Below are 15,402 nucleotides of genomic sequence, written 5' to 3' on the forward strand. Positions count from 1 at the left end.
CCTTCCTCTTAAAATGCTGATCGTGTCAGGCCCCCCAGGTCCACCAGAAGATGTTAAAGTTGAACATGTTTCTAGCACGACTGCTGGGTTATCCTGGAAGCCTGGAGTAGATAACAACAGCCCAGTGCAGATCTACAGTGTGCAGACCAGGACTCCCTTCTCGGTGGGATGGCAGGCGGTTGCCACAGGTAAACAATTCAGGAGTTGTCTTGGATTTTTTGTTTTGTTTATACAATGAATTACCTCAAAAATCCATTGTTGGTGTCACAATTACCTTTAGCTCCCGAGGTCATTAATGGCAGGACTCACAAGGCCACAGTGGTGGATTTAAGCCCCTGGGTTGAGTACGAGTTCCGGGTGGTTGCCAGCAACGGCGTTGGGATTGGGGAGCCGAGCAGGCCATCAGCTCTGCTGAAAACCAAAGCAGCAGGTAAGGCCCTATTTTCTGCCAGTTTTTTCCCAGCTCTCAACTGTGGGGATTTCACTGCAGCAGAGTCACTCACTCCTACAGGGTTATTTACCCAGTTCCATAGGCAGGGAGCCTTCCACAAGAGCACGTTACTGGACGGGGCTTGGAGCAGCCTGGGACAGTGGAAGGTGTCCCTGCCCATGGCAGGGGTGGCACTGGATGGGCTTTAAGGTCCCTTCCAACCCCAACCATTCTGGGATTCCACGATAAAAGCTGGAGTTAGCCTATGCTCCTCCCTTTGATATGTCCCAACCAACCTTTCACTCAAGCAATTGGGGAGAACACCTTTTGGTCTCCCAATTAAATCCAAGTTTTTACTGTGCTCAGGGACTTTCACAGGAAATGATAACTCCACTCTCTGAATATCCCTTGGCTGCAGAGGTGTTTGATATCTGAGCATCAGTAAGGAAAAGGATATTGGCTTTAACTTTGGATATTGGAGGAAATAAATCCAAAGCCCGGTGAAGCCAACAGCTTCCACTGACTCCAGAGTGGGATCCTTGCTATCTGTCTGACCTTCACTCTTTTATCTTCGGGGACTTGGAACCTCACGGGAAGCTGCCTCACTCTTGGGTGACCAACACTGTCAATCCTTTGACCTGCTCAATCTGGTACAATTTATTTGCAGCCCAAACCTTTGGTTTGTTTTATGTTTCTCGCAGCCCCCTGCTTATCAATTCTCTCCCGCCTATAAAATCAGTATTTGTAGGATGGAAAGCAGTAAAATGGAAGCAGCTTTTACAATCCACTTTCTCTTCTCTATTTATCTCATTTGCCAAGCTCTGAAGTTTGGCAAGCTGCATTTCAGGACAGAACTCAAAATACAGTATTGTACATTATACAGAAGAAAATACAGTTTTTTTTAGAACATGGAATCCATTTGTTTCTGGGAATAGAATCCCAGAATGGTTTGGATTGGTAGGGACCATAGCGACCATCTAGTCCCAACCCCCAGCACCTTCCAGAGAAGGTCAGACTTTTAAAATTTCCCAACAGAGTATCTCAAGTAAATATTTTCCATTACATGATTGATCACAAAGCCCAAATTAATCTTGAGAAGGTTTTTGTTGCTGTTACCTCCGCGGGGCTTTGCAAAGTGGGAGATTCAAAACCAGACACTCAGTGAGACCTTTCATCTTCTGAAACTTTTATTTATTTATTTATTAGAGGGATTCACAAGAGGAGAAAGAAACAATAAAATTATTGTTATTTATTATGGCAATAACACAAGGAAGATTATTTCCTTACAGCATAGCTCTGAAGTTTAACAAAAGGACAGAAAGACTCGTTTCAGGTTTTAGCTGCTCACCCCCTTCACTGCTGTAAATTCTGTCTCAAAACATTACAGTGTTGTGGGAAAATAACAAGTTATCCTAATTTTTTAATCAGAATGGGGAACTGAAGTCAGCAGGATGGTGTGGACAGCAAATACCTGGCCAGGAAAGGGTGAATTTGAGCTCCACTGTTGTAATAACTATTTTGCCAGCTGAAATATGAGCATTAGTAGGTTTGTGGATGCAAATGAGCCACTGTTCTTTTCATTAAAATGGAGCTGAGAATTAATTCAGCCTCTGTTGGTGCACTCAGCTGTAAATTTTCATCTGTTTCTCAACTCTGACCCAGCTGAAGCTCTGCTGAGCAGCAGCACAAAATTTACCCCGTGCAAATGTAGTAAGTACTGAACACATTTAACACATGAGCTAATTGAGCATCAGTTGGTTCATGAAACAGTGAAACACCAGGCTTGAAAGTTTGTTTTGCCATTTCCATGCAGTTCTTGTTAGTCTGAAATTATTTGCCTCTGATGTGCCCAAAGACATTGATTGTGAGTGACAAAAATGAACAGCTCTGCGAAACCCTCCAGGAGAGCCGGGCTGTTTGCACTTGCACTCACTTTTATGGCTGCACAGCAAAATTATCCTGCAACTCCTCCCATTTCTAGAGGATGAAAGCAGATAAAGATTTATACATGGACGGGAATCTGGAAATGATAATGAGTTGACTTTAATTTCTGTGAACTTAAGCACTGTTGCTTTTATTGCCACCCCTGGAGCTGGGCTAATGCATTTATCAATGGGAAGGACAAGCAGATATGTCAAGACTTGCCCAAAATCTCTGAAAAAACCTTCTGAGATGCAAATACCCCACCTATTTCTCACCCTACACATCAGCTTTTCAGACAGTGAGAGCTGAAAGAAGGCAATGACAAAACAATCTTGAAATTTCTAAAGAAAGGGTTCGGAGATGCGCCAGTCCAAATGTCCTGTAGAAAGTTCCTGTCTCTGCCCATTCCAGGGATGTCCTCTTCTCTTATACTTCCCTAGCAGCTGAAAAAGAATGTGCTATGGCAGAATCATTGAATGGTTTGGGTTGGCAGAGACTTTAAAGAAGAAATATAAAGCAAGAGGAAGGAAATGTTGATATTTTCTTTGCCTCTCCACCATGAGCCCCTTCAGCCTCAACAAAGTTCCCTGATCTCAGTCCTGTACCTCTGGTGCCACACACCTGGGGAATGCTGGAGAAACCCAACCCTAATCAACCAACTTTTGGACACTTGCACTCTTGGGAGAAGGAGAAAAGCAAATTGCGAGTTTTGAATTTGCTAAGAAAAACATACAACCAATTAAAAAAATTAATATATTGCTCCAACAACATGTTTACTGAACAAATGCATAATTAGTAAATCAGTAGTGTTGCAGCTACAGTCTGAATGGAACATCATTTTGCCAATTAGTTGATGAGGCATAATAATGTCAGATACTTGATGCTCCTAGTTCTTTAATTAATTTTTTGAACCAGGGTACTCATGTATCAAACGCATCTGTGGCTTCAGCCTTAGAAAACGTGTAAACATCATTTCAGTTAATTTCAAACGGGCTGCTGTGCAGTGTAATCCCTGTTCTACCTGTTGACAGGCGGAATAGCTGCAGGTGAGGTAGGAAATGCTCTGATCATCCATTTGGAAAGGCCTCCAAGGTAATCAAGCCCAGCCTTTGGCTGATGACCACCTTGTCCAGAACTGGACACAGCACTCGAGGTGTGGCCTCAGCAGTGCCCAGTGCAGAGGGACAACCACTGCCTGGGTCCTGTGGCCACATTATTGCTGATCCAGGCCAGGTGACCTTGGCCTTCATGGCCACCTGGGCTCATGTTCAGCTGCTGTCACCACCGACCCCAGGCCCTTTTCTGCTGGGCCACTTTCCAACCACTCTACTCCATCCTGGAGCTCACCATGTGGCTGTTGTGACCCAAGAGCAGTACCCTGCACTTCACCTTGTTGAATCCCACACCACTGGCCCCAGCCCATGGATCCAGCCTGCCCAGATCCCTCTGAAGAGCCTTCCAGCAGAACCACACTCCCACCCAACTTAGTGCCCTCTCTGAACTTCCTCTGAACTTCCAATCCCTTTGTCCAGACCATCCACAGAGACATTAAACAGGACTGGCCCCAGGACTGAGCCTTGGGGAACCAGCTGCAAACACCAGCATCTTTTCTTCTCCAGTTCCTGTGGTGGCACCAACGAACATCAGTGGAGGAGGAGGGGGCCGCTCCGAGCTGGTCATCACATGGGAGGTAACTCTTAGCTCAATTAACCTCAGCTGTCTAATGGGGACAAATCCGTGGGTGAAATCACAGCTCTGCTGAAATCCAAAGGCTTTCGGTCACTGTCTTTGGTGGAGCCTGGATTTCACCCTGGATGAGGAGAGCAAGCAGCCTGTAAGATATACAGCAAGTTTGCTGTGTTATAAGGAACAATTTATAAAAATAAACAGTTTAAGAGGCATGTTGTAAAGATGTTTAGAAGTCTGTATAACCCTCTTATCTCCATTGTACAGGAGGTGCTTAACACACTAATCTGCTTGGCCATTTTCTGCATTTACATTTTTCCTACTTTTGTTTACATGTTCCCCATTCTGGAACACTGTGCTGACAAGACATATCCTATTATGCGTTAAAGGAGATGAGCCCTTTAATTCTCCAGCACTCCAGCGAGAGCAGAGAATACACATTTTCAGAGCAGTTAATACCAGACAAGTTGCAAAGGGTGAGTGCAGGTCATTTCAGAGAGTAGAAAGTGAGTGCTGTGAGAAGGAGCCTCCTCTTCCAGCCTCCCAGCAGCTTCCCACAGGCATTGGGATAAAGGCAGGGAGCCTCTGGCAAAACCTGAGAAGTGATGGGGCAGCTCCTTGGTCAAAATGTCAAAAATCAGATCAAGAGAAATAAAAAAAATCCCCAGTAGATAAATAACACTGCTGATGTTTTCCCCTTCCCGTGCTGCAAACAGAGCAAAATTCCACTTTGCCTGAACTAAGTTTTCCTCCATCTGCACCTTTCACTCTTTTGTTTCATTTTCTCCTCTGCTGGTCTCCTCTTTGGGAGCAGAAGAACATGAAAATTGAAAACAACCTGAGTGATCTCAAACAAATTATCCCATTGGACTCTGTAGTGTGTCCTGAAAAACAGTCATAAGAAATCCTAATTATGGCCAGCTAACAACTCTGAACACAACTCTGCAGCTTTCTGTGATGAACTCACTAAATGTCTTGATTAAATCTGAGGTCACGGAAGCCTCAAAAACAAATTAAATGCTCTAGAAAGTAGCTTGAACTCTTATAAATCCCCAGTGAGCCACCATCCCTCACATTTAACTCTCTCAGGACTGGAAAAGAGATGGAAAGGGGAATATTGGGGAATTAATGTTTTTAAAACACTCAAGGAAAGACATGTTATAAATGTTAGGGGAGGCTTATTATCATTATTTTTATTATTAGAATTAGAAGGAATTTATGATGAAAATAACAACATAAGTGCCCTGAAATCTTCTGAGGTGCTTCCACGTTTTCCCCCATCATCTCACACTGTTTGTGCTCCCAAGAGTTTGCAGAAGAGGTTGGAGCCAGGACTCAGCTCCTGACCCTATTTCTGCCTTTTTGCACCATTTTCCATACCTGCTTTTCCATGCCCCTTCCTTTGATGCAAGTATCCGAAATAAATGCAGTTTTACTGAGAAACACTTCCTTCTTCCATGTAATCCTGGTTTTGTTTCATAAATGTCCTCTTGCTTTGAGAAGCCAACGTGGAAGTATTTTTATCTCGTGAAAAACCAAACTTCATGCTGGACACGGTGTTGCTGTAATTGCCTTTTCAGTTTGAGCCTTTCATATGTATCTTGACATGAGATTTTATTAATAGAAACATTAATTTTGCCATGTTGACTTGCTGGAACATTTCTGTTCTGAAAACTTAAATAAGAATATGGTCATGCACTCGAGGCTTTCTCTTTGCTAAAAGAAAATACATCAGTACTGTACTCACAGGCAGGCAATTATACAACTGACACACATTTCTTTGTATACATTTGTTCTTTCCCAACTCTTTTTTTTCCTTTAAAATCATTTATTTAAAATTAGCATTCCTATGCCCCTTTGGGGGAAAAAAAATCTACAAGCTACAACTTGTACTGAGTGAAATGCTTTTTAATTTTGCAAACTTCATGCTTGAAAGAGACAACTTTAATGGAGCTGATCAGATCTTTTGTTTCTAAATTGATTGCCCCAATAGATTTATTGTTTTGATTTTTATTTCAGTATTACATTGACAGATGGGGCAAACATTATTATCTTCTCCAAGGCACAGCCAACTAAATCAATACCACTAAAATATAGTCAGGGAATGAAGATTCAGTTAAAACAGTGGATACATGCAAATCTTTGTTGACTGCCTTGTCACCACAGCCAGTGTCAGAAGAACTCCAAAATGGGGAAGGTTTTGGCTACATCGTCATGCTCCGTCCCCTTGGCTCGACAACCTGGACCAAAGCTGTGGTGGCCTCGGTGGAATCCAGCAAATACGTTTATAGGAATGATAGTATCACACCCCTCTCTCCTTTCGAGGTGAAAGTTGGTGTCTACAACAACGAGGGAGAAGGGACCCTGAGCTCCATTTCCATCGTCTACTCGGGAGAGGATGGTAACACAAGTTACTCTTAGTAGTAATGGGTGTGCAGCAGCAACAGGTCCCAGATATGATCAGGCACACCTCACAGGGGTATTAAGGACCCTGCTCAAACCTGCTCATTGAGTATTTATAACAGACATGAGGCAGGGGGTGGGAAGCTGAAGTAAAAATGACAAGGGGTGGATTTTCAGAATGATTTTCAGTAGAGGGCCTGTTTCAACTAATTTGTTCTCAAGGTGCTCCTGCTGAGTGTGTTGCGAAAACCAGGAGACACTTGAAGGTGTAGCTCTCAGAGGGTTTGGATTTTCAGACCACTCAGTGCAGCCAGTCTCTAAAAATCTGCCCTAGAAGACAGGAAATGATCAATTTTGAAAGGTTTTGCTGAAGTTCCACCAGAAGTGGAGAGTAAAGCTCATGGTTACAGCAGGGGCTCTTCCTGCTGCTCCCCCCAGCCTCTCCTCCCCTTGCACTGTCTCTGTGACCACAGCCATGTCCCAGCAGCTGTGTTTTCCTGTGTCCCAGAGCCGCAGATGGCCCCGGCGGGAGCCTCGGCGCTGAGCGTGTCGGCGGCAGCCGTGGAGGTGTCCTGGCTGCCCATCCCCTGGAACCGGCACACGGGCAGGGTGCTGGGCTACGAGGTGAGGGGCTGGGCTATGGGGTGAGGGGCTAGGCTACTGGATATGGGGCTCTTACACCTTGAAGGTGTCCCTTTCCTGTCCAAAATCCTGTTGCTCCTCCTCCCAATCAACAAACAGTTGCTTCCAAGTCAACAGAGCGTGGAGCTCTTCCCCTGACTCTCATTAACAACATCTCACCGGAGATGATCAGGCAGATTTACAGCCTAGAACCGCAGCTCTGTCCCAGACTTTTTGTGCTCGGATTTGGGGACAGGCACACGTGGCACTTCTTAAAGGACAGGGCACGATAAATGTCCTCCAGTGCTACCCAGAGCTTGTGCTATGGTGCACTGAAAGGCTTTTAACTTCTCCCTCCTCTTAGAATCATAAAATCATTTAGGTTGGAAAAGATCTTTAAGAACTTCAAATCCAACCATTAACTCAAACTTTTGAAGAGGGCAGTGGTGGCATCCCCATCCCTGGAGGGATTTAAAAGTTGTGTGGATGTGGCACTTGGGGACATGGTTTAGTGCTGGACTTGGCAGTGCTGAGTTAATGGTTGGACTTGATGATCTTAAAGATCTTTTCCAACCTAAATGATTCTGTGATTTTATGTTTAAGCAATGTCAGATATGATTCTTGGGTATTTTACTTGCACAGCAAAGCAATTTCTTTTTTCTTCTTCTTTCTTTTTTTTTTTTTTAATTTGTAGATAAGAGGAAAAAAGTCAATAAAACTTTAAATTCTGTCCTATCATTGCAATGTATAAATGAAGTTAATAAGAGTCATGTACAGTCCACAAACCCTCCTAAATCAATTATGCACTGAAAAAAAAAAAACAGGTCTAAATATGTGTCACTGTATCAAAACTACAGCCAGGACACAAAATAATTAAAAACCTCTTAGATGATTGAGATAAATGTTCTTTTATATCTCTTAAGGTTTTCTTTCCTTGTGTTCAACCATAAAACCAACAAAGCTTTATCATTTCTCACCTTATCAAAGGTTTCCTTCTGGACATCTGTAAATTTAAGGATTTCATTTAGTTCCTTAATTGGGATTCAGTCTCTGAAATGTTATTGCTTCCCTATAAATATTCATGCCTGGGTTTACATCCTGCTAGATTGGAGTACAAAAAATCCTGTATTCCTCAAAATCTTCCTTGTCAGCATGTCTGCTTCCCAGCCAGGCCTCTAATTGCTGGAAAACAATGAATTGCCTGTTCCTTGTCCTCGCTTTTCAGATTTTATACTGGACAGATGATCCCAAGGAAAGCACAGCTGGGAAGGTCAGAGTCAGTGGGAATGTGACAGCCAAAAACATCACGGGACTGAGAGCTAACACGGTGTATTTTGCAACAGTCCGAGCCTACAACACAGCGGGGACAGGGCCCTCCAGCACCCCGGTGAACATCACCACCAAAAAATCCCGTGAGTACTGGATTTGGTACAACAAGTGTCCCATATTCCCACCTGGGACAGGCACATTCCAGCTCACTGTGACTCATCGCTGCCAAATGCTTCAAGAGCAAAGAAAACAAAATCCTAAATTGCTTCATAAATCACAAAACAAAATCTGAGGCTAAGAAGCTTCCTCTTGTCCCAAATCAGTGCCCACGAGGAAGGATTTCTGTTTTCCTTGGAATAGCAGCCCCCTTGCTTTCAGGGGATTTCAGGGAGATACAGAGTCAATAAAGGAAGGATGTTCCACAGGTCAAACGAGAGATTTTGGAGTGAGGATGTGTTGGTTTGGGGGTTTTAAAGAAAACTGCTGAATGCACCAAATACAGAGGGGTTTTGAGACCTCTAAACTTTGCACTGTGGAGGGCAGAATAAGGGATGCATTGATATCATTGCAATTTAGTCATTAATTTTTTTATTTAATACTAAAAGTAAAGCCCTCTGCTGTTTTGTTTCCTTGGACTATATTTTCCCAGTAAATTACTGATCACCACTTTACAATAAAAGGGGAATATTTCTCCCAAGTTTCACCAGTTTTCCTCTTGTCTCTGTGCTGTTCCATACCATTGCTCCAAGTGCAAGATAGGAACAACTGGTAGAATGAATTGACTTTTAATTGCCACAAAACCAATATTTAATGTAAATAAAACAATCAAAAATAAAGCCAGAAAATATATTTCTGAAGGGCTCAAACAGGACCCATCCCTGCAAGTGTCCAAGACCAGGTTGGGCGGGGCTTGGAGAAACCTGGGGCAGTGGAAGGTGTCCGTGACCATGGCAGGGGGTTGAGTGAAATGAAATTCAAGTGCTTTTCCAACCCAAACCATTCTATCATTCTGTGACTTTTCTCACAGTCCATTTTTCAATGGAAAAGAAATTCATCTCTGGGAATTTTTCCCTCTATTCCTATGTACATCTGTATGAAAGACAAGTTAAAGACATGGCAGTCAAATGACAAAACATAGAAGGAATAAATTTGCTTTTGTTTTACATCAGCTTTATCTTCTGTCAAATTCAGGGTTGTGCTAATGGCTCATTTAAAAATTAAAGTCAAAATAACCTTTTTAATATTTAAATATATAGATTAAAATTTCAAGCTCTGTCTGTGGAAGATGCAAGCACTTGCAATATGAGAAGAGATAATATGTCAAGAGAATATAAACAATGTGCATCTGGAGCAGGAGATGGAGTTCCAAAGTAATAGCTCTGTCTTCCTGCTCAGCATCCAGCATTCCTGCAGTGTCCTGCTCATCCCATTATTGCAGGGACTCAGCAGAGCTGAAATGGTCCTTCTGCCAAAGAGGTGCAATTCTGATTGAAATGTGCTTCTCTAAGATCCATGTAAGGTCTAAGGTGGCATCCTGGTTTAAGTTAAAAGTACTTAGGGAGGTGGAATTGATGTCCTCAAACCATGGACATGGCTCCATGAGGAGTTCTCTTTTGCTTCTTTAACTACATGGCATGGATTTTAGGAATTTGTTTTCCCCGTCCTCTTCCTCTTCCATTTCATCTTCCATTTCCCCTTCCCCTTCCTATTTCCCCTTCCTGTTTCCTCTTCCACTTCCCTTCCCTCTTCCGTTTCCTCCCTTTTCCTTTTCCTTTTCCTTTTCCTTTTCCTTTTCCTTTTTTCTTTCTTTCTTTCCTTTTCCTTTTCCTTTTGCTTTTCCTCTTCTTTTTCCTTTTCCTTTTCCTCTTCTTTTTCCCTTACAAATAAATACATATACACATGGAATCCATCAATATTACAGATAGATATTAGAAATACTTGCATGGGTAAACCTCAGCTCAGTACAGCAACAAAGCCAGGTGTTACCTAAGCCATGACAATAACATCAGCATCTCAACAAACTTAAGCAGATATTTGGGATTTCTGTTTTTCTTGACAGCGTTGATTACAAGAAATTAATTGAGGAAATAATCTGCCAGTCTTAGACCTGGAACTCTTTATTTTTCTTGCAGATATTCCTATGGATTTGGGAAAGTGCTGTTGCCACTCATTCCAGTTTTTGGTTGAAAAAAAAAACCCAGATAATTTTGTTTTACAGATCCTCCTGTGGTGTTTTTTCATCCCCAAGATCATGAGTTAAGATGGCTTTAAGTTTCTATCTCAAAAAGTTATGGACAAGGCAGTAATTCACCCATTTCTGAGTGATTTCAAACCTCTTCAGAGTGCACAGCCAATGAAGTATTTGACATCCTTTGCCTCTTGTGACTGTTTTGTTATCCAATTCCTTATATAAAATATTTCCTGAAAGCAACAAAGAGCTTTCAAGCCATATTTAAATAAATTTGCAGTTTGATGTATGTGAGAGTTGATAAATGTCTTCATAATGAAATGAATCTTTTCCAACACTGACAGTGTGGCTGATGGAAGGACATCCCTGGATATTCACCTGGGAGCTCCTTCAACACCTCAATCCCTACCAGTGGGACGGATTCAACTTCTCCAAAGTCATGAGGCAGATGGATATGAAACAGCAGGGCCCATCAATTTGTTTTATCTCTGTGGGAAATGAAAGGAATTGTCACCAAATCAACTGTTCCTTCCAAGTGACATCCATTAATCACCAACATAGAGGGGGGAAGAGAAGGATCCCAGAGTTAAGCAATTTAAAGTCCAGGCTGGAATGTGTTTCTCCAAATCTCTCCTCTTTTTTTTACTTCTGTTCCAATCCTTCTTTCCTGTGCCACCACCCAGCAGGGCTTGGGAGGACGTGCCATGGAACAGGAGAGAATGTGCTGGCCTAAATCCGAGCTCCAGTTCAAAGGCACAGTTCCACCCTCACATGTTCACACGGGATTCGATTCCAGTCACTTGTAGGCAAATTTTCAAAGTCCTCGCACTTAGGCATAAAAAGCCTTTGAAAAAGCTGCTCTCAGCCTATTGTGCTGAGAATTTCTAAAATCCTACAATGTTTCATGGTGCATCACATGGAGACTTTCATGTGCAGCTCTTTGTAACCTGTCCTGGCTGATGGAAATCGTGGCTTCTGTAGTTTGCTCTCGGATTGAGCTTTTTCTGAGATCCAGACAGCAAAACATCCTCTAGGACATGGAAATACAGAGAGGAACAACATTTTCCTTCCACAAAATCTCTCAAATATAACTTGAACTGTCAGACAGTGTCAGGCTGTGCCTAATTTTGCAAATGAAGTCTCACAGCAAGAGGGTCTGTGCTATGAATAGATCTTTATTCTGACTAACACCAGAGCAATGACGGACTGGAAAATGGTTTTTTACTCTTTTAGGTTTGAATCACCCAAGCGTTTGCTACTCCCATATCAGCAGCTCTTTCAGCTACTCCATGAAAATTAATATTCAATTGTATCTCATTATTATCATCATCTTTTCTTTTTTTAAAGCACCAAGTCAACCTCCAGCAAATATTGCCTGGAAGCTGACAAATTCCAAAATCTGTCTGAACTGGGAGCATGTGAAAACAATGGAGAATGAATCGGAGGTGCTGGGCTACAAAGTAAGTGATTTCTTTACCTCAGTAATCAGATATCTTGGTTTCAATAGAGGTGCAAACAGAGATTGAAGAAAGGCAGGTGTTCATTACCTGGAAAATGGTGAGTTTTCTGGATTTATTGGGATGTTTGGCTGATGTTTATGCAAATATTCTTTCAGAGTAGGACTTCATTATCCCAACACAGGGACTCTCTGTCCCCAAACCTGGATTTTTCTTGTCCCCTTGTAATCTTACTTACACATCTTGCTTTCACATCTCCAGGGAAGGAGTTTCACATATACAGAAGAAGTAGAGAATAGCTTTTTAAGCATTAAAGACAGTCATAAACCACATTTAAACATTCTCACTCTCTGTCAATTCATAAATGTACCTTTAGAACGGAGACTGGAAGATACTCACACAAAGATCTATGTGAATGAACTAAAAATCACTCCCATAAATCTCCTTCTAGAGGAAATAAAAATGTATTTTAAAGTTCGGTTGCAGTTCAGGATTCTTTGATTATTCTTGGGTCCTAGGAAACCACCTGCTGTGGTACCCACACCAAAATCCTACAGAATTTATTCCCCTGTTTTAAATTGCTTTTAATCCCCTGCAGGATGTGCTCAGAAAACTTTGGGACGCAACAGAAGAATCTCTCAGCCCCCCAAAAAATCCATTAAAACTTAAAACTAAATGAAATAACTCTTGTTTCCCAATCCCCTTCTGCTTAGATTCTGTACAGACAGAACAGGCACAGCAAAGCCCATATCCTGGAGACAAACAACACTTCAGCTGAACTCCTGGTCCCGTTCGAAGAAGATTATCTCATCGAGATAAGAACCGTCAGTGATGGTGGCGATGGCAGCAGCAGTGAGGAAATTAGGATTCCAAAAATATCGAGTAAGTGAGAGATTTTTTTCTCCTCTGAATGCTGTTGCATAAGAAGAAATCTGTGCCTCTAAGCACAACAGATTCCCAGCCTTTCCCTTGCCATAGGTATCCTCCCTCCTGGTGCTTTTTGGTGCTGGCTCCCATAAGTTCGTCCCCGATACTCTCACATTCATTAAAGAAGATTTTGCTCCACACCTTGTTTTTAGTGCAGGTCTCCACTGCCCCGGCCTGCAGAGCTCAAGGAAGGACAGAGGAAGCAGATTTCTTGTGAAAGTCAAAGAACTCACACATAACATGGACCTAAATCTGCCCTGGAGCTGCTGCTGGGACAGAGAGGCTCAGCCCTGACCCATGGCTGGGGTGGGGTGGTCCAGGGTGCAGCCTCTGCTTTCATAAATAACTTATTATTCATAGGAAAGGGAGCATTTTTATAACATAAATATATTAAAATATATAAATTTATAATAGTTTTGCAACCAAATAGTCAAAATCCTCTCAAAGAGGATGGTCACAGGAAGGGTGGGGAGCTGATCCAAAACCCTACTCCATGGAATGGCCACTGCAACTTAATAAACAAATAAACGGAAATAACATTTGTGGATAATGTTTCATTTTGAAAATAGAACAGAGATTGCTGTTAAGCTAAAATGCAAAGAAAAACTAATTTTTGACACAGATCTACCTCTGTCTGTTTATACTTTTACAGGTTTAAGCTCTGGAGCAGTAAAATTATCCCAAAGGATAAATCATGCATTGACATCTGGGATCCTGCTGTTGAGTTCTTTCCCTTGCTGGTTCAAGCAATGCTCAGCTGTGGACTTTTAAAAATAAAAAATGTAGATTTTATCTTAATTCCTCACCATAACCACCATTCCTGCTAAAGATCAACACTGGGGAGGGGGAGGGAGGTAGAAGTGGTCTATCATTAAGAAAATATTAGGTATCAATATTCCATGAATTTTTAAAACCAGGCTTGGAAATGAAAGGATAAATCAAATCAACATGCATTAATTAAATGGAGCAGTGCCAAACCTAATTTGGGATTGGCACGTGGGTGGTCTCAATGTTTTTCCAAGGAGTTGTTATTGGAACAGCAGTTTAACGGAATGTCAACCTGTGCTAAGCTGATACCACCGAGGGAAGAAGAGATTTAAAACTCTTGTGATGTGGATATTATTTATCTTGTGTTCTTCAATGTAACCTGTTAAAAGAAACCTCACTTTCAATTAAATAAAAGCTATTTGTTTACTTTTTGCACTTGTCTGTATTAGAGGAGGTGTCATAAAATGCATTATTTGAAGTGCCCTGTGCTATTTTCTGCAGAAAAAGGGGAATTTAAATAAAAGGAGTCCTACAGACTCCTGGAATTCCATGGAAAAACTTTCAACGACATCAGCAGGCCTTGAACCAGAGCTGAAAAAGCAGCACATTTTACACCATCAGATATTTTGCCTATTCTCAAAGGACTTTTCCATGCAAGGACTGTTCTGATCAAAAAAACTTGCAGAGGAGCTGAATATCTTAAGGGAGATTGAAATAAATCTGTCATTAAGCAGGATCAGCTGGTCTCTCCTGATTTTGTTATTCTTTGCTGTGGCTTGAAAGTGAAGATTCATCTTTGGGTTGGGCATGAAGGTAAATGAGAAGAACATTGATTTTCATCATCTTGAAATATAAATAAAAGCAGCTAATTAAGCCCTGCAGTCTCCTGAGTCCCCAGAATGACAAATTAAACACCAGAGTTTGGCTTTCAAGTCAGGAGATGAAGCTCAACACTTGAAGCCACGCTCCTGCCAGCCTGAACTGCAGCTGATAAAAGGTATTTCTTGCCTGATGTCGTAATTGGGAAATCTTTTCTTCCTTCTCTCTTTGCTCTGAAGTTTATTTTCTTTTCTCCACTGTCAGATCCATGTTGTATCTTCTTTGTAAACATTTTTCACTACATAGATAACCAAATACCCCAAATATTTTTAAAAGGAGGACTGTTGGAATGGGGGTGAGGATGTGTCAGCACATGAATGAGTAATAGAAACTCATGTGTGCATGAAAATCCTTCAAAGAACACATTCACCGTGTCTGTTATCCACGGGAATATGGATTCAGAGAGGAAGCTCCAAAGCTTTGGTCCCTCCTCAAGGTCCTGCCCAAACCAAACCTTGCTCTGATTCTCTGATTCCTCACAGAGCCCACGGGCTGGGCTGGCAGAAAATAAACTCCAAAATGACAAAATCATTGCAAAGCCCCATGGTAGAGAACGATGTCCAAGCAAGTATCACCTCCCAGGATCATGGAATGGTTTGGGCTGGAAGGGACATTAAAGATCACTTACAGCTGGCAATGTTCAATAACCCCCACACTGAATTCAATAAAATATTTTATAGAGGTCACCCCTATTTGGTTTTGAAAGAGCTTTTTGCATCATCCCTTCCCAGCAGGTCTCCAGCAGCACCTCTGGTCACTCCCAGACCTTCTTGTGTCCATTAAGCAATGGATACTTTTTATTTACCTTCATTAAACTGAACTTAAAATTCTTGTACTTCATAACATAAATG

The 15,402-nt window shown here is 42.0% G+C and overlaps 1 protein-coding gene across 3 annotated transcripts in view; it reads left to right on the forward strand.

Moving 5' to 3' along the window:
* CNTN6 (contactin 6) overlaps window positions 1–14,408 on the forward strand; it is a 125,435-nt gene extending 111,027 nt beyond the window's left edge. For all 3 annotated transcript variants that reach the window (XM_010390261.4, XM_010390262.4, XM_010390263.4), the window contains 9 exons: window positions 30–188; window positions 281–430; window positions 3,973–4,043; window positions 6,206–6,440; window positions 6,951–7,066; window positions 8,289–8,475; window positions 11,868–11,980; window positions 12,691–12,859; window positions 13,557–14,408. In XM_010390261.4, coding sequence (XP_010388563.2) covers window positions 30–188; window positions 281–430; window positions 3,973–4,043; window positions 6,206–6,440; window positions 6,951–7,066; window positions 8,289–8,475; window positions 11,868–11,980; window positions 12,691–12,859; window positions 13,557–13,675 — 1,319 coding nt within the window. In that variant the 3' untranslated portion in view covers window positions 13,676–14,408. The remainder of the gene's footprint in view (window positions 1–29; window positions 189–280; window positions 431–3,972; window positions 4,044–6,205; window positions 6,441–6,950; window positions 7,067–8,288; window positions 8,476–11,867; window positions 11,981–12,690; window positions 12,860–13,556) is intronic.
* The last annotated feature ends 994 nt before the right edge of the window (window positions 14,409–15,402 follow it).

Source organism: Corvus cornix, chromosome 12 (genome assembly GCF_000738735.6).
Source record: "Corvus cornix cornix isolate S_Up_H32 chromosome 12, ASM73873v5, whole genome shotgun sequence".
Lineage (NCBI taxonomy): Eukaryota > Metazoa > Chordata > Aves > Passeriformes > Corvidae > Corvus > Corvus cornix.